Source organism: Nicotiana attenuata, unplaced genomic scaffold (assembly GCF_001879085.1).
Source record: "Nicotiana attenuata strain UT unplaced genomic scaffold, NIATTr2, whole genome shotgun sequence".
Lineage (NCBI taxonomy): Eukaryota > Viridiplantae > Streptophyta > Magnoliopsida > Solanales > Solanaceae > Nicotiana > Nicotiana attenuata.
In genome coordinates, this window is record NW_017673073.1 from 78634 (window position 1) to 96946 (window position 18313).

An 18313-nucleotide genomic window follows, 5' to 3' on the forward strand; every position below is an offset into this window, starting at 1 on the left:
TGAATACGCAGTACCACAAAAATAACCGAGTCACAATTCACACGGTGCACACCCACACGCCCGTCAATTAGCATGTGCATTCAAAACACATATCACGTATATTCGAGGTTCATACCCTCAGCACCAAGTTTAGAAGTGTTACTTACCTCGAACAAGCCAAATCCAACACCAAGCAAGCCAAACGATGCTCCAAAAATGCCATCTCGCGCGTACCGACCTCTAAACGGTTCAAAACTAGCCAAAAGCAACTCAATACATCAAATAAAGCCTAAGAAAATAATTCCAATTGATAAAGGTTGAATCTTTACTCAAAAGCCCAAAATCAACCAAAAAGTCCAACACGGGCCCGCGCCTCAGAACTCGGCGAAACTTATAAAATCCGATAACCCGTTCAATTACGAGTCCAACCATACTAGTTTACTCAAATCCGACTCCAAATCGATGTTCAAAACTCAAAAATTCACTTTATGAAATTTTAGACAAAAATCCTCAAATTTTACTTTTGAAATCATCAACCAATTGCCAAAAACAAAGATAGATTCATGAAATATAATAAAAAATGAGTAGAGAACACTTACCCCAATCCATGTGGTGAAAATCACTTCAAAAATCGTCCAAATCCGAGCTCCCAACTCAAAATATGATCAAATGAACAAACCCTTAATTTATATGCTTCCGCCAGCTGTTCTGCCTCGTTTTTCGTGCCAAACAATCCCCAAACTCACTTTTGATGCCTCCAATGGATTCCTTGTGAAATTTCAGTCAAGTTAGGTTTTTGAGTCACTCCATTTGACCTTATAATGAAGAAGATATGTTGGTTTCAATATTTGTAAATAGTGAACATTTTTAAATACGAATTTAGTGGTAATTTCGTAATTAATCTGAAAAACGTAACAACCCAATTTTTAGTAAAATGACCATAAATTCGTCATACGATGTCGAAACTTGATGATTTCAGTTGCTATAATTCCAAAATTACAATACAGATCTAATGCTTCAATCAAAACAAAAATTGGAGCTCATTTGCTTAATGCGGTACCATTTTTGCTTGAAGAAACGACGTCGAAACAAAAAAACAAGCGCAACACAACCCAGACCTATCCGAAACTCAGCCGAGCCCATCGGGACCCCGTCCAACATACCAAAAAGTCCCATAATATAACATGGACTTACTCGAGGCCTCAAATCACACATAACAACATCGAAACGACGAATCGCACCTCAATTCGAACTTAACTGATCTTTGGACTTTCAACTTCCAAAACTCGTGCCGAAACATATCAAATCAATCCGGAATGAATCCAAATTTGCATACAAGTCCCAAATGATATAACGAAGCTATTCCAATTCCCAGAACCACAATTCGAATCCGATATCATATAAGTCAACTCTCTGTCGTCCCCCACTTAAACATATGTCCGTCCTCGAACGTGCCGAGACTCGTTCCAAAGCCATCAACCGTCATGTAACCTTACCATGCACATATCAGGGATAATTCCACGTCACCCTATTCCATATAGGCCCGACAACACAACATAACTGAAGATCATTACTTCAACCTCAACCCGTAAGCCATAGAATCCAATTTTCAACACTTGAAATTTCCTACAAGACCCGAATCTCACTTTCACACACTGCACGAGTCTGAACAAGCTGTATCAAGCCATAGCTACAACCCAAGATGTAATCACATGACATACCACACGACTCGCATACACGTAGCAAAATTTCCGATCATAGTAGTTGCTTAAAACAACCCAATGCTGGTAATAAACCTCATATCAAACAAAACCTCGTTCTAAAACCTTCGTACACTACCGATGATGAAAGAAACACGTAGAAACTCCTAACCACTCATCAGATCAACAAGCCATGGAGCTCCCTCTTCTTCGACAAGAACTATAGCCAAGTTCTAAGTCGTTCTGCGACATTGTCCTTTCAAATATACCGCAATCAAATCCGATATCACCCATTCTAGGTCTGACAACCTCCTCTTATCAAATACAAGCTACTCTACTGACACGACACACCAATACTACACAGAGCCACAAATCGTGCAATCTGTGCACCAATACGCAACAATTCAAATGTACTCAATCATGAAAAATGACTCAAATGAGAGAACTGTCCCACAAGTTCTACAAATACCACCACAACCGCAATGCCATGAGTCTATCATACATAGTAGAACCATGACACACGAATCTGACACAAAGGATCATATCTCAACATAACTCCGTTGCAATGCGTTACCCCATCCAAACACTGTCCATATGGAATACCTCAAGACACCATGCCCAAAATCAATAGCCACGCGCAATTCGACATCAAGTATCCAAGGTGCATGACCATAATCACGGAGAAACAAATGACACAAGGCCACACAAACCGAAAGAACATACCTAATGCGCAATCAATCATTCAACAGCCAAATACCCATCTCGCTCAAATTTCGCTATAAGGCCCCAATAGAACTGCACTATGTGTGCATATGACCAACGAATTACAACCCCTCGTGGCATAGAAGGGTAACTCATAGAACATATCAAAACACGAATAAGTTCAACTCTGACCGAATGGCACATCCCTCAACAATAGCAGTACGGATTCAACCAATCCAACCTGGTGTAGGATACATGATCTCGTCCAAGTCACACCTCTATTCAAGGTTATGAAACGGTCGATGCAATAGTAATACCCAACAAGGAGTCAGGGTCAATTTTCCACAGGGAGCTATGAATGGGACTTAGGGGTATATATTGTAGTGTATGAGCTTAAACTGTCTCAATTTACACTCCCACAAATTTGGGTTGTTTCTAGGTCTAGATTAAACTAAGATTACAAAATTTAGAAATGAAACTAGGAAATTGTTTTTGGTTGTTTTTCAAGTTTTGTAAAAAGCCTAGGGCTATGACCATCACCTATGTGTTTGCCTAATGGGATATAAGCCTTAATGCTTGTTTTGTTGGTTGGGGTGTATTATAGCTATCAACACTCAATTACCCACTCAATATGTCTCGGTCAGAGAGTGATTTTGCCCAATTTGGCTTTCTCAAGTCCAAATGGGTATTGCACAAAACGGTTGATAAAAGCTCAAGTCGGTTTATTACTATCTCTAGGTCGAACCCTTTAATTGGGATTATCAATCTCTTAACTGACCTAATTTTTTGTTAGCCAAGTTTTCCTAAACTAAGTCTCTCTTTCTCAAGTAGAGACTAAGTCAAATATGCATGAACTAATGTTTGCAACCATTAATTCCACAAATTAAAGCGTGAACAAGGCTAAATAATAAACACTCAACCTTAAACAAGCACTAAATCAAACACCCATAAGGTTTACACACTAGGATTGGGTCACAACCCAAGTAAAAGTCTAGCTACTCATGCTTGAAATTGAAGAAATAGAAGAAAAGATGCTAATTAAACTCATATTGTAAATTCAAAATGATAAAATCTATGTTAAAATAACTCAAAAGATTAAAAAAAACTACTAAAAGAAGTAAGGAGAAACGGCTATTGTAGTTGCTGATGTCAAAAGTTGACCTAAAAAAACTCATCTATTTATACAGGGCCAAAAATTTCGAACAAAAATGCCCTTTCGGAGGTTCTGCGGCGCACAATTCCATGTGCGGTCTGCACTTTTCTTCAGCTTGACAGGATTGGAACTCTCCGACCGCATAATTCTGGACTGCGACCGCACTGCACTCTTTCTGCGGTCCGCATAATTGTAACTGTGGCCGCATTACTCTTCTTTTGCAGCCGCACAATAATTGTGCGGTCCGCACTTTTGATAGTCTTAAAATGCAGACTCTCTAAACTTTACTCCTGACCCAGCTTCTACGGGCGCACAATTCATGTACGGACCGCATTTTGCAACTTTTTCTGCTAGCCTTTCCTTCACACTCTACAGCCGCAGATGATAATCTGCGGTCCGCACTTCTGAGCTTTTGTGTCCTTGAGTTCAGATTACTCCTTCTTGAGATTTCATATCGGGAGTTCATCTTCCAATATTCCTGCAATTAAGTACAATTCATAAGTTTTTGTGAACACAATTGAACGCTTTTAGATTAAAACAAAAGCTAAAAGGCGCTAATAAGTAGTCAAAATTTCCATTTATGAACTCCCCCAAACTTAAGTCTTTTCTTGTCCTCAAGCAAACAAAATAGTTCCCACCTCCAAAAGTTAAAAGACATTATAGCCAGCCATGGGTGAATCATTCACACCTCAGTTGCAACCAACAATTACCCACACCACTTATGCATTATTGACAAGGCAACAAGTTAAACATTTATGCACATATAACTCTATTGTGACATTCGAGCATCAAGGGTTGTCTTAGCTCACTAAGGACTTCCGCTCTATCTTGTAGGTCATGGTGGATCCCAAAATCCTCCTCCTCTACTATCCATTTGCCAACTTACTTAAGAATTTAGCACTCAATTCAAAATTATGAAAGATTCACTCATCTCTCTCAATAGAATGTCAGAAGCACAGCTTCCAGTACCATAAGCTTTCCCCTCATATGGATCACCATTAATGTAAGTTCACTCGGCTTGAAATCACGTAGGGCTTTTTCGGAATGTAATGAAGGCTTTTGGACTAAGTTTGGATATGCTACCGTAGAACGGGCTCACCTTTCCTTAAGCACTCCATTTTCTTTTCTCGGCTCATGCTTTGCCAACTTTTTGAGGCATTTTCTTTTCCTTAAGGGAACTAGAGAGACTTAACATCACTCTTTTGGTCATGATATTTATTTTCTCCTTCTTTGACTTTTCCATGCTTTGCATCATTACTTTTCTTTGAATCCCTTCAACTCTTCAACTTATTCACTTTTTTTTTTGAAATTTTCTTTTTGTTCTTTCTTTTTTCCTTGCCTTTTCTTCTCTTCATTTCTTTTCTCTTTTTGTGCCTTGATACTTTTTTCAAACTCCTCGTCTCCCCCAAACTTACGTTTTTAGCCAATTATTTCACAAGAGTGTTAAGGAAAGCTCGGGTGCCAAGAGAGGGTCACGACAAAATGGGTAAAGGCTTGTAACATGATTATCAAATTAGAAAGGTTTTAGGCTCAAATGGGTTGACCAGGGATAAGAACATTTGTGGGCAATGGAAAATTTCAAGCAGGTCAAGGAGAGCCTACAATCACTTCTCAAGCCAAGCAAAACTTAACATTTCGCAAAAAAACACATTCGGGGCAAGTTCTAGACCTTCCGTAGAAGTACTCGGAATAGCAACAAAGCAAATCACCCCTCACGCAACTAGATTGTTAAAGAGGATAGAGTCGAGGGCCCACAATGACCACATTGAAGATTGAAGATCACTATGGTCCAATTAGACCACTCGATGGTATCAAAGTCAACACAAAAGTCACAAAGTCTAACTAGAGTTATTTCCTTTTAGATATCCTTGTCTCTAACCATAAGCACGTAGTGAAATGTATTGGTGCCAAGTGAAGCATGTTTGACTCTTTGAGTTTGACTTAATCAGGTCTTTTTATTCATTATTACTATTATTACTACCTAGACACCAAAGACGGACTCAATCCCTTAAGAAGGTTGTCACGCCATCCATCGTTGGGAAGAGTCACCCGGTTCACACAAAAACTACCTTTGGAAAGAACCGTGGAATTAAGAAAACCAAAGGTTTATTGTCCACTAAATCATATAAAGAAGCTACTAACTCAAAAAGAAGCTACTAAATTAAACATTAACTAATAAGAAAACAAAATAAAGAAGATACAAAGCAAAACTACTGAAAGGGTAACGAATATACATAATGAGAGAGGAAAAGAGAGAATATATACATCATGAGAGAAAGGAGAGAATATATATAAAATAAGGAGAAAGAAGAAAATACTGTCAGTTATTAGAAACCAAATATCTAAAAATCATCAAAATAGCTCAAATAAACTCCCCCCCCCCCCCGAATAAAAATAAGCATTGTCCCTAATGCTTAACAAAATAAGAATAAGGAAGGGTAAGAGTGAAGAGGACTCCCTATGTGGCCTTGGACATCTCTGTGTCCATAGCAACATCACCGCCCTTAGTCTCCTTTAGCAAAATTTCATCATCCTCGACTCTGGGAGTAGTTGGGTTGGTGAACATGTGGCGCACTGCCTTAGTAGTGTCGACAGCCAGGTCTGGCTCCTCAGACTGGCCAGCTGGTGCCACTGGAGCTGATGGTGCTGCTGGATCTGCTGGTGCTGCTGGATCTGACTCCATCAACATGTCAAATGGAAGATCACCAGCTGCTGGTATCTTGGTCACCTCTCTCCTCAACCTGTCAACTGATTTCTTGGACCTTGGGATTTCCTCATTTTCTTTACCTGCTTTCCCAGTTCCTCAATCACTGCTTCATGTGCTACCAAGGTGTTCATTATGGTGGTCTGGTTCTCCAAGAGCTTCTTCAATATCTCCTCCACTATCGGAGGAACCTGCGGTGCCAGAATGGATGACTGCGCTGCAACATTACTGGATATGTCAGACAGCTTTACAGTGGATGTCTACATCCAGTTGTTGAGGCTCGCCAGTGTCTGGGAGACTCGCAACGCAGATAGTGGCTGAGTGGGCACAGGCACCGACTTCAAAGCCGAGGTGGAACCCGTAATAGGTGCTGCTAAAGGACCTAAAGAAGGAGGTGGAGGCATAGTTGTTGCACTATCTGAAGGCTCTGCTGAAGTAAATGGCACGTCAACTGTCTCAGCAGCTACCCCGGCGGGCTTGTCAGATTTGCCCGCAATAGTAGGGGGCTGACCCTTCTTCTTTGGGTTTCCACCACCCATCAAAGAATACCATGAGAAAGGCTTCTTTGCCCGCACCTTAGTATCAAAATCCCTTAGCTCCACTCGTGCATCGATAAGGTACTCAGTGATGGTGTTGGGATACGGGTAGGAGGTGTAACCTTGCCTGGCGACCACAGACATGTTGGCCGATATCACAGTACTTACATTGATCGGGTACTGGCTATAATACAAGTGACTAGCACTGTCCGCGGAATCGGAAGATTTGTTTCATTTTGGCACAGGTCTAGTCTGTTGCACACGAATGTCTGCCATCCCTTTGCCTTAAAGTTTAGGGTGTTTCGCTGAATAGGAACCCCTGCTGTGATCCATGGTGGAGGCGGCCCTAGAGCTGCAAGAATTTCAGCTAGCCACGGGCGAGCTGCATCTCCCAGTGGTAGCTTTTCCAGGTATTGCACAGGCTCCAAATCCTCAAAACCTAAATAAGTGTTCAGGGTGTTCTGGTCGATTATCATCTTCATAAGGATTTTTCAACAATGACACAACGTGTTTCCTTTGTTTCAATCTACTATTCGAAGATGAAAGACATATGGGATGAGGTTGACTCTATTATGCCTATACCTTCTTGTTGTGATAAATCGAAGGATTTTGTAACTCATTTAAGAAGCCAAAGACTGTTGCAGTTCCTCATGGGCTTAAATGATGGATACAGTCAGGCTCGCAACCAAATTCTCCTGATGTCACCTACACCCTCTATCAACCAAGCTTATGCACTAATTGTGCAAGATGAAACTCAAAAACAAGTTGCATGTGGAGCTTACTATTTGAATGAACATATGGAGCCAGCTGCTCTTTTCACTGCAAGGAATTGATTACAGCATCAGAGAAAGCCATCTGTATATTGTGAATTTTGCAACATGAAAGGACACACGAAGGATAACTGCTACAAGCTGATGCAAATGTGAGTTTTGTCATATGAAGGGGTACCTTAAAGAGAACTGCTACAAGATCATAGGATATCCAGGTGATTTCAAAGGAAAAAAGAAGGCTAATGCATACTGGAGCGATGGTGAAAGCACCATACCTCAGCACACCAGAAACAGACCACAGGCACAGGCACCAAACTTTACACAAGAGCAGTATCAACAGATCTTAAACATGCCGAGCAAATCTCCAATGACTGAACACAGTGCAAACATGGCAGGTATGGTCTCTTCAGTCAATGAAGCTGACTTAAAATGAATAGTAGATACAGCTATACAGGGGCAACAAATCACATGATTAGTGATAAAAATGCTTTATGTGATGGCACAATGGTAGGAAATTCTGAAAATGTGCAACTCCCAAAAGGAGAGGCTGCAGCCATAACTCAGATAGGGAATTGTCAATTAACTGGAGGTGATCTACTTGAGAATGTGTTGTGTGTGCCAGAATTTAAGTTCAACCTCTTATCTGTTTCAAAGTTGACAAAGAGCTTGAACTATTATGATACTTTATTTCCTGTCTTCTTCATACATGTTTCAAAGTTGACAAAGAGCTTGAACTGTTATGCTACTTTCTTTCCTGACTTCTTCATATTTCAGGATCTCTTCACTAGGAAGGTGAAGGAGATTTGTAAAGAGGACGAAGGTTTGTATGTTCTACATTCTCGAAGGAAAGGAACTGTACCAGTTGGTAAGAGGTCTATGGCAGTGACAGAGACAGTAGATGTAGATACCTGGCATAAAAGGATGGGACATGTTCCAATGTTTGTATTGAGGAAGATTACTAAGTTTAGGAATAAAGCTAGTTTCAGCATTGATCATTGTGATGTATGTCCAATAGCTAGGCAGACTAGAATGCCATTTCCCACTAGTGATAATAAATCTGTTGAAACTTTCAACTTGTTGCATATGGATGTTTGGGGTCCTTATAGAGTGCCTACATACAATAGAATGAGGTATTTGCTTACAGTGGTTGATGATTTTTCTAAATGGACATGGGTGTTCTTGATGCATCTAAAATGTGATGTAGTTCTTAGTTTGGTTCATACACAGTTTGAAAAATAGGATAAAACTTTCAGGTTAGATAATGAAACTGAATTTTTTAACCAGAATTGTGTAGAGTTATTCAAAAAGCATGAAATAATTCACCAAAGTTCATGTCCACACACACCCCAACAAAATGGGGTGGTGGAGAGGAGACATAGATACATCCTTGAAACTGCTCGAGCACTTAGATTTCACTCTTCCAATCAGATTCTGGGGAGATTGCATTGAACTGCAGTTTACATCATCAATCGAGTACCATTTTCAGTACTTGGAAATAAGATGCCATATGAGTTGCTTTATCACAAACAACATTCCTTCTCACATATGAGAACTCTTGGTTTCCTTTGCTATACAACCAATCTATTGAGAAGGGACAAATTTGGACCAAGGGCTACTAAAGCAGTCCTAATAGGATATCTGCCCACTCAAAAGGGATATAACCAATATGACATTGACAACAAGACAACACTTATGAGCAGAGATGTAATCTTCTATGAATCAATCTTCCCTTTCAACCTTGTTTCTCATAAAGACTTACCATCACTCCCTCAGCAAGTTCATTATGAATGGGAGTTTACCTCTTTTGATGACTTACAATACCAGGGTGCAACTGAATCTACTCAGCAGCAAGAACCACCATCCTCACCTATTCACATTGCACATGGAGATGCAACACCTTATCCAAAAGTACAGGTGAATGCATGGGAAAATTCCACTGGTGAGAATGCCACAAGCTCAATGGAAGTTATACCTGCTGTGGAAGTCATTGCAGCAGAGATGATTCGGGCTCCTACAGCTCTTATAGTGGTTACTACACAGGCTCCTACTACACTAAGGAAGTCTAAAAGAACAAGAAAACCTCCCATATGTCTAAAGGATTTTGGGAGTCTAGAATCTGGATAAAGGGAAGGCAACAGCTAGTAATTGTCTATATCCATTATCTAATGTGCTGAGTTATGCAGGTCTCTCAGCTGCATATCAGAGTTATGTAGCAAAGATGTCAACAGAAGTAGAACCTAAGTCCTATTATGAAGCAGCTAAAGATTGTAGCTGGGTTAAGGCCATGAAGGCTGAGATTCGGGATTTAGAAGATAACAACACCGGGGCTGTAGTACCATTGCCTACTGGTAAAAAAGCCATAGGTTGTAAATGGGTATACAAGATCAAGTACAAGGCCACTTGTGAAATAGAGATGTTCAAAGCAAGGCTAGTAGCAACGGGGTATAATCAGAATGAAGGAATTGATTAGAAAGAGACCTTTTCACAAGTGGTGAAAATGGTCACTGTCAGAACTGTATTGTCTTTGGCAGTAGTCAATGGTTGGTGTATCTATCAGATGGATGTCTTTAATGCATTTCTATAGGGAGATCTTTATGAGGAAGTATATATGCAATTGCCACAGGGCTTTTCTCATCCATCTGACAAGCCACTTGCCTGCAGATTACTTAAATCTCTCTGTGGGCTTAAACAAGCCTCTAGACAGTGGAATATCACATTAATCACTGCCTTGCTTGATTTTGGCTTCAGTCAGAGTCACCTTAACTATTCTTTACTCACGAAGAAAGTAAGGGACAAGTTAGTCCTTGTTCTGATTTATGTTGATGATCTCCTCATCACAGGGAATGATCCTTCTTTGATTCAAGACACAAAAGATGTATTGCAAAGCAACTTTAAGATCAAGGATTTGGGAGAACTTAGGTACTTTCTTGGCCTAGAGTTTGCAAGAACTAAAGATGGCATCCTCATGCATCAGAGGAAATATGCCTTGGAGTTGATTTCTGATTTGGGGCTAGCTGGTTCCAAGCCTATTGGTGCTCCTCTAGAGCTGAATCTCAAGCTTACCTCTACAGAATTTGATCAACATGTTGGGCAATCTCAAGACACCTTGTTACCTGATCCTGGAGGCTATCAGAGGCTCATTGGTCGAATACTCTATCCCACCATCAGCAGACCAGATATTTCCTATGATGTCCAATGCCTTAATCAGTTTATGCATGCCCCTAAGGCTTCTCATATGGAGGCTACTACTAGAGTGGTGAGATATGTGAAGCAGGCTCCTGGCCTTGGTATTTTCTTTTTTGCTTCCAGTTCTAATGAGCTTCAGGCTTTATGTGATGCTGACCGGGCGTCTCCAGTTAGCAGGAAATCTATCACTGACTATGTGATCAAATATGGGGACTCTCTTATTTCATGGAAGTCCAAGAAGCAATCCATTATGTCTCGCAGCTCTGCTATGGCAGAGTACAGAAGTTTGGCCTTCACAGTTACTGAGATTGTTGTTGTTAACCCTGTCTTCCATGAACGTACCAAACACATCGACATAGATTGCCACTTTATTTGTGAGAAGATTCTTCAAGGTCTCGTGCAGACTGTCTACTTAGCTCTTCTGAGCAGCAGGCTGATCTTCTAACCAAGGGTCTCAGCAGACATCAACATCACTATTTGCTGTCCAACATAGGGATGAAGAACATCTTCATTTCCCCTAGCTTGAGTGGGGTGTAGAAGTATTAGATACTTGCACTAAGGTGCCTTAGAGGTTGTACTCTTACTTTAACATAACCCGGGTAGTTAGAGTTGTAGTTAGTTGACCATAGTTAGAAAGTTAGTTATGTTACTGTATATAACCGACTATTTCCTATGTCTGTAGTTAGTTGAGTTCATTTTCGATACAAATGGAGGTGAGCAGAGCTCTCAATTCTTTCTCTGTGTGTTTCGTGATTTCAATTGTTTTCTTCTTCTCATCAACTTAACAGGAGAATTCCTAGTCAACTAAACTTGAGGAGCCCCCGAATTTGAGGCTTTACAAATGTAAAAGTCAAACCCATTAGTTATCCATAGGTTATCCATTTTTTAAGTGGATAATATGGTTCTTATCCATATTTGACCCGTTTTTTAAAAGTTCATTATCCAACCCATTTTTTAATGGATAATATGGGTGGATAACTATTTTCTTTTAACCATTTTGACACCACTAGCTTGAACTATGACTCAGTGCACTTCCAGGAGTTGCTTCAATTCACAGTTCATTACTTCAATATTGCTCTTCCCTGAAAAAAATGGTTGTACTATTCATTTTAAATCGTAAACTAAACTTATCGCAACCATGTTTAGGAGGAGATAAACATCCATGTTCGAGAACAAGATGTTTAGCATTCCAAGGGTAAAAGCACAAACAAACGCACAACCAAAAATGAGAAGGCCAAAATTTTCGAGAGTACATCCCAATTGCAAAAGTTGAATATGAAACTGAATATGGAACAAAGAACATGTTAGTTGGGGCAAGTATAAAAATAATATTCAATTAAGTTAGTCAATTATGACTCGTTATTTAGCTCAAATTGAAACTGTCATTCGGACCAAACAAAATTTAGATGACTTGAGTTGTGATCCATTTTTTGACAAAATCTATTTTAACCTTACCCTTATTTAGCCAAATCTCTACCCAAATTGACACCCTCACTTGGTTTCTATAGAAACTACCAAACCGGCCATGTTAGATTTAAACGATGATTTAACTTTGGTTAAGCCAAATCTTACCTATAAGATAAAAAGGACATGTTTACCACGAGGTAGGCATGTATACACAAAAGCTTGTCGCTATAGGATAATTGTTGCCTATTGAAAAAGAAAGGCCATAGTAAATAGCAGTTTGACTAACCATGTTGTCACTCTTTAATTCACAAAAGCAAATCTGACTAACTAAAAATAGTTAATGAAAATTGAACTTTAATATTGTGTATTGTTGTTGAAAAAAGTAAGGCTTGAGTACCGTTTGAATTCTCATTGTATCTTTCTTTGACAATATTTTTTATTTTACAACTATGAGCTCAAATATTTGGAGGTCAAAAATTATGGTAAAAGGTTAGTAGTAGAGGAGTCAATATGGGCTTGGCCCGTGCCAAGCCCAGTCCGCAATTTAGTAGGATTGGGCTAGAATTTTTGGAGCCATTTAAAAACGAGGCTTTTAAGTCCAGCCCAAAATAAGCCCGTGGCCTGTGAGGCTTGACTGAGGTTGGGCTGGGCCGGGCCGTGGCCTAATAAAAATATTTATTAAAATATAAAAAGTATACTGCCTCTAGCGATGGAAAGTCAGAATTAGATCTTTACTTAGAGGAACCAAAGCTTGATCTTGAGAAGTTTCAAGAGATGGGTGTTGTCACGTATTGGAAGGACCATTCTAGAAAATATCCCGATCTTTCAGTGATGGCCACGATGTACTTAGTATTCCTATTACCCATGTAGCATCGAAATCAACATTTTTGGTTGGCGTGTTCTTACAAAGTACAAAAGTTGTATCCATCATGAAAATGTCCAAACACTTGTTACTACTCGAAATTGGTTGCACGGCTTTTCCTAAACTCAAACTAGTAATATATTTTTTTGTGAATCTAAATATTATTAGTTTTTAAAATTTAATTATTCTTAATATTTAACTAATTAATATTGCACATGAATTATAGATGTAGATGAAAGTGAAGATGTTAAGACAACCTTATCACAAGCGGATTCAAATGCATTTGATGAAGATGATGTGTTGGATATCCCATAAATGTCATGGACGTTCTCTTGAATAATTTGTTTTGAGTTTTCACTTTTAGTGAATGCAATATAGTCTTGTCTTTTACTTTTTTAGTATTTATTGTGATATATTGGAACAGTATAAAAAGTTATTATGTTTTGGGAAATGTTTCCAAGAAGATATTTTCTAACTTTTAAATAATTATTTTTTTAGGTCAGAACTTAAAGAAAAAATATAAAATTATATTTTAAAAAATGATGCGCTAGCCCGTGGGGGCCCGCGGCCCACATAGGGCTGGGGTGGGCTGATTATTATAAGGCCCATCAAAATAACGAGCTAGCCTAACCGAGCCCGTCAATTGCTAAAGCCCACCTGGGTTGGGTTGGGCTAACCTGGCCAGACCCATATTAACAGCTCTAGTTAGTAGGTAGTTGAGAGCTTCTCCTTTCCTTACCAGTAGTATTAGTAGCTCTCTCGTATTTTCATATTCTTATATCTCTCTTACGTCACATTATTTTGTTCGCTTCAGTTATCATATTTTACTGTTGTTACTAATTGGTACTACTACTACTTCTTCTTCTTCTTCTTCTCACCTTTTCCTGGCCCGAGGATCTATCGGAATTAGTCTCTTTACATTCACTAGGTAGGGCTAAATTTGTGAACACACTACCCTCCCCAGACCCCAACCGTGGGATTAAATTGAGTTTGTTGTTGTTGAGCTCAAGTATGTGCTTCAATTGTAGTAACCCCTTCCCCCCTCCCCCCCCCCAAAAAAAAAAAAAAATTTAACATCCAAGACTTGGAGAATGATAAAGCAAAGGTCAACAACTGCAACCGTTGATTCCACAATCGGCTAATCAATTCAAAGCAAGAATAGTGTGCACTCTGAAAGTAGAGGAATATACTTAGAGCCCGTTTGGATTAGCTGATTGTAAATAGCTGATAAGCTTGAAGTGCTGAAAAGCTTTTTCACGTGCTAAAACTGATTTTGAAAATAAGTATTTACGTGTTTGGATAGAAGTGCTAAAACTGATAATAAGCAGTTGATGTATTTGATTAAAAAGTGCTGATAAGCTATTCTTTTGTTAAAATGACTAAAATACCCTAGAATGTTTTTCAAAAAATTATAAATTAAAAATTTCTTTGTAAAGAAAAGAATTAACAACGAATATAAAATGGAGAGAACGTCAAAAAATTTATTTTGGGAAAAGTATTTTATGAATTAGAAAATATTATTAATGATAAACTAGTAAAAGTGTTGGTCAAACTAAATGTGCTTATAAGCTGAAAAGCCATAAGTTGGAGGTGACCAGCTTATGACTTATGGCTGATTTTAGCTTATAAGCACTTTGGGTGTTTACCAAACGCGTAGATAAGCCAAAAGGTGCTTATAAGCTTAGCCAAACACCCTCTTAGTTTTCTTGCATTAAGGAACCAAAATTTGTGTTTCTCAAATTTTGTCTCAGCATAGTTGCGTATACGTTATGATATGCATGATTCTGTCTATCGTGATTTGAAACCAGGGCTCGTGTTCACAAAAACCAATTAAGAGTCCATTGGGATGAAAAGCACAAGAAATTTGTTTACCTCAAGCTTCCTACGAACTCTCCACAGCAAGCTCTGCAGTTTTTACTACTTTAAGATGCAAAAGGTTTTCCATTTCTTTCCTATTCCTTTATTGTTTCCCCCTAGTTCTTTAGCTTTTCATTGTTCGCAAAACGCATAACTGTGGAGGACATTACTTAGTCATCCTATACTGACCATTGACCTAGTCAACAAAATCATTCTTTTACAACAACCATAGAAAAGCAATAATGAAGCAACAAATCTCTCAATAATGATCAGGGATGATAATACCAGCTCCTGCCTCACCATTTCTCCAAGCTCCAGAGCAACACACCGTATTTCAAAGACCAAAACTTGTTATGGGGAATTGGGTATTTTATAACTTCCAACTGGTTCAATTAAAAAACTGATGTCAAGTTCTTCTGTTGCAGTGAGGTGTGTTATTTCCCACGTAAACCAAGAATGACAAAACTGAGACACTAAATTATTTGGCCATTGAGCAATTCTTACTGTTTAAACATTGTAGACGGGCTATTATCTAGATTGGAATTTTGTGTGTGTGTGTGTGTATGAGAGAGAGAGACCAAAGGCACTTCTGTGCATTTCTCTTGCATGCCCATAGATGTAGTTACAAATAATGCAAGCTCACATATTCTAATGCATACTATCAGTTCATTTTATTTACGTAGCTTTTAGATAGATAGCTATGTCTGATGAGCAACCAGTGGTGAAGCTACGAATTTTCTCAAGGGTATTCAAATTTGAAAGAAGTAAAAAAGACAAAGGGTGTTCAATATGTGTTATATACCTCTAAAACGTAATATTTTACCTATATAAATAGTGCAATTTTTCGACGAAGAGTGGTCTTGTGACCATGTGGCTTCGCCACTGTGAGCAACTAATGTTACAATAGAAGGAAAGGATACACGCTTAGGAGACGATACCTTTAGCAGATAGATCGTGTCTAATGATTCTTATTTTAGGTCAATTTGCTCTTCTTTTTTTTGCGTGATGACATGAGCTAGCTGTTTATAGGAACCCACAGAAGGAGGTAGTACTTTTGGTCAGAAAGAATCATATCAAGATGGGTGCCGTCGATTGAGAAGACAAACAAGCTCATTCCTCAAAATTATTCATGTGTTTTCAATGACACCAATTTGATACTAGATTTTGTAAATGTGATATCAGACGCTGCAAGAATGCCTTTGCATACACAAGATCATGCATCAGTCACTTGCTAGTTCAAAGTCTACATGGTAATCAAGAGAGTGCAAGATGAAGTGGAGTACTTTACAGTGATCTTCAAAATGAGACAATACATGAACTATGACTCAATGCCACTTCACGAGTTGCTTCAGTTCACAGCTCATTACTTCAATATATCTCTTCCCTGACAAAAACGGTTGTACCATTTATTTTAAAATGTAAACTAAACTTATCGCAACCATGTTGAGGATGAGATAAACATCCATGCTCGAGAACAAAATGTTTAGCATTCCAAGGGCAAAAGAAAAAATAAACGCACAACCAAAGATGAGAAGGCCAACATTTTCTAGAGTACATCCCAATTGCAAAAGTTGAATATGAGACTGAATATGGAACAGAGAACCTGTATTCCTCATCGAGTTTTATATAACCAAGTGGTATTGTAGTTTAGAAGGCAACACTACGTAGCAGTAGACGATACATGTAGATAACAACAACAGACCCAGTGAAATCCCACAAGTAGGGTCTGGGGAGGGTAGTATTTACGCATACCGCCTACCTTATGAAGGTAGAGAGGCAAAGCGATCTAGCAAAGCAATTCCAACTCACACAATATAGCATGTGGACAATGCATGTTTAAACAACTCTCATTCTAAAATACTAGCAAAGCAATTCCAACCTAGATAACAGCCCGTCAACAATGTTTATACAGTAACAATTGCTCAATTGCTCGACTGCCAAATAATTTAGTGTCTCAGTTTGTCATTCTTGGTTTACATGGGAAATAACACACCTCACTGCAACATATGAACTTGGCATCAGCTTTTTAATTGAACCAGTTGGCACATTATAAAATACCCAATCTTTGGATTGAAACACAATAACTTTTTACACTAGAAAGAAAGTCAATAATTATCAGCTAATGTATATTACAAGAACATACAATCAGTAAAAACTGAAGAGCATATCCAAAAGCCTGTAATTCATACATCACCTAGTGTATAATACCCACACAATAAAAAAAGAAAAGAAAAAAAAACAAAATGCCCGTGAATAAATTTGATAATTCCACTAACAGTAATATGAGTAGTATTTTAAAGATTAACCTGGCTAAGGCAATGAAGGAGCCAACGTCCTTTGTTCAGAAGAAGAAGACGGGTTTTCTTGGCGAAGCTCCTTAATTACAGCAGCCAATGCCTCAGGGTTAAAACCCAAATCGCAGAGAGCAATTAGAACAGAAAGAGTGTGACGATCGAGGCCTGTGTCCAGAATATTTGACATATGAAATACCAACTCTAGAGAATCACGTGCTGTACGTGCAGCCTCCGGATCCATTTCGACAGTCTGTAAAACCAATTTCTGAACATAAGAAGTTGAAAACCTACCCAGAATTGAAACTGAAAATTTAAATTAGAGCCCAAAATGGAATGGGGAACCGAAAATTTACTTGGGAATTTGCTTCCTTTCAGTGAATCGAGGATAAGAAGGTTGCTGCTTCAAAATAGCTGCACTGCGGACGGGCAAAGACTTTGGGCGGATTTCCGTTTTGGCGATATGTATTTGGACTTGGGAAGTGGTTTTCTTTCCTTTAAATTTGGAAATTTTTTTCGCGAGTTTGTTGAAATATGTTGGTACTTAGGAGAAAATGACAAAATGGTCCCTTAATTTTTAGAGTTCAAGTATACACTGAGCACTTTTTGTCCTTTTAAGTTTGTTAAAAATTTACATTTTTGATCTCCGTTATATATTTAAGGCAAAATATCTTAAAACACTCTAGCACCGATAATTAGTTTCCTTCCTAAACTATATCTAGTCATAATTACCTCCTGCACTTGAAAAAATAAATTTAAATACCCCCTCGGTCTCATACACCTTAGTTAAGTGTTGGCCTTGTTGGATATTTTATTCGATATGTGCTCCACACAAGCGAAATAATAAAATTTTATATTACCTATACTAAATTTAAGAAAAATAAATAAAATGAAAAAAAAAAAGTGGATTAAAACCTGAACTAAAAGGACAGTTAAATTAAATCATTCTATCCGAACTCTTCTCTCTCAAACTCCCTCAAATGGTTCTCCTATTTTCACCTTCGAGTTACATATAAATCTTAGGGATCTAGTCAAGAAATTTTCATTATATAATTTTCAGTAAGTTTTCGTTTATATTTTGTTGGTTTGGGTGTTTAATCAGGGTCGGTGAGCTCCAATAATGTGGAATAGTATCCCAAATGTGGTGGGTCTTCGATCGACAAAGT

General features: G+C 38.5%; 1 protein-coding gene across 3 annotated transcripts; it reads right to left on the reverse strand.

Moving 5' to 3' along the window:
* Window positions 1–15207: 15207 nt before the first annotated feature.
* Window positions 15208–17671, reverse strand: LOC109215363 (mitotic-spindle organizing protein 1B-like). Of its 3 annotated transcripts, none has more exons than XM_019379414.1 (3): window positions 17504–17669; window positions 17163–17400; window positions 15208–16240 (listed from the first exon to the last, which is right to left on the reverse strand). In XM_019379414.1, exon 2 carries the CDS (start codon window positions 17389–17391, stop codon window positions 17167–17169), a length of 225 nt encoding a protein of 74 aa, XP_019234959.1. In that variant the 5' UTR covers window positions 17392–17400; window positions 17504–17669; the 3' UTR covers window positions 15208–16240; window positions 17163–17166. The 3 variants fall into 3 exon arrangements, with proteins under 3 accessions (XP_019234959.1, XP_019234960.1, XP_019234958.1); XM_019379415.1 differs by lacking the exon at window positions 15208–16240 and adding an exon at window positions 16252–16853 and having other exon boundaries at window positions 17504–17671; XM_019379413.1 differs by lacking the exon at window positions 15208–16240 and having other exon boundaries at window positions 16942–17400; window positions 17504–17668.
* Window positions 17672–18313: the final 642 nt, after the last annotated feature.

What these genes read in the sequence shown, in the direction of transcription:
- LOC109215363 (XM_019379414.1), bottom strand. Translation starts at nt 17,391, where the DNA reads ATGGATCCGGAGGCTGCACGTACAGCACGTGATTCTCTAGAGTTGGTA.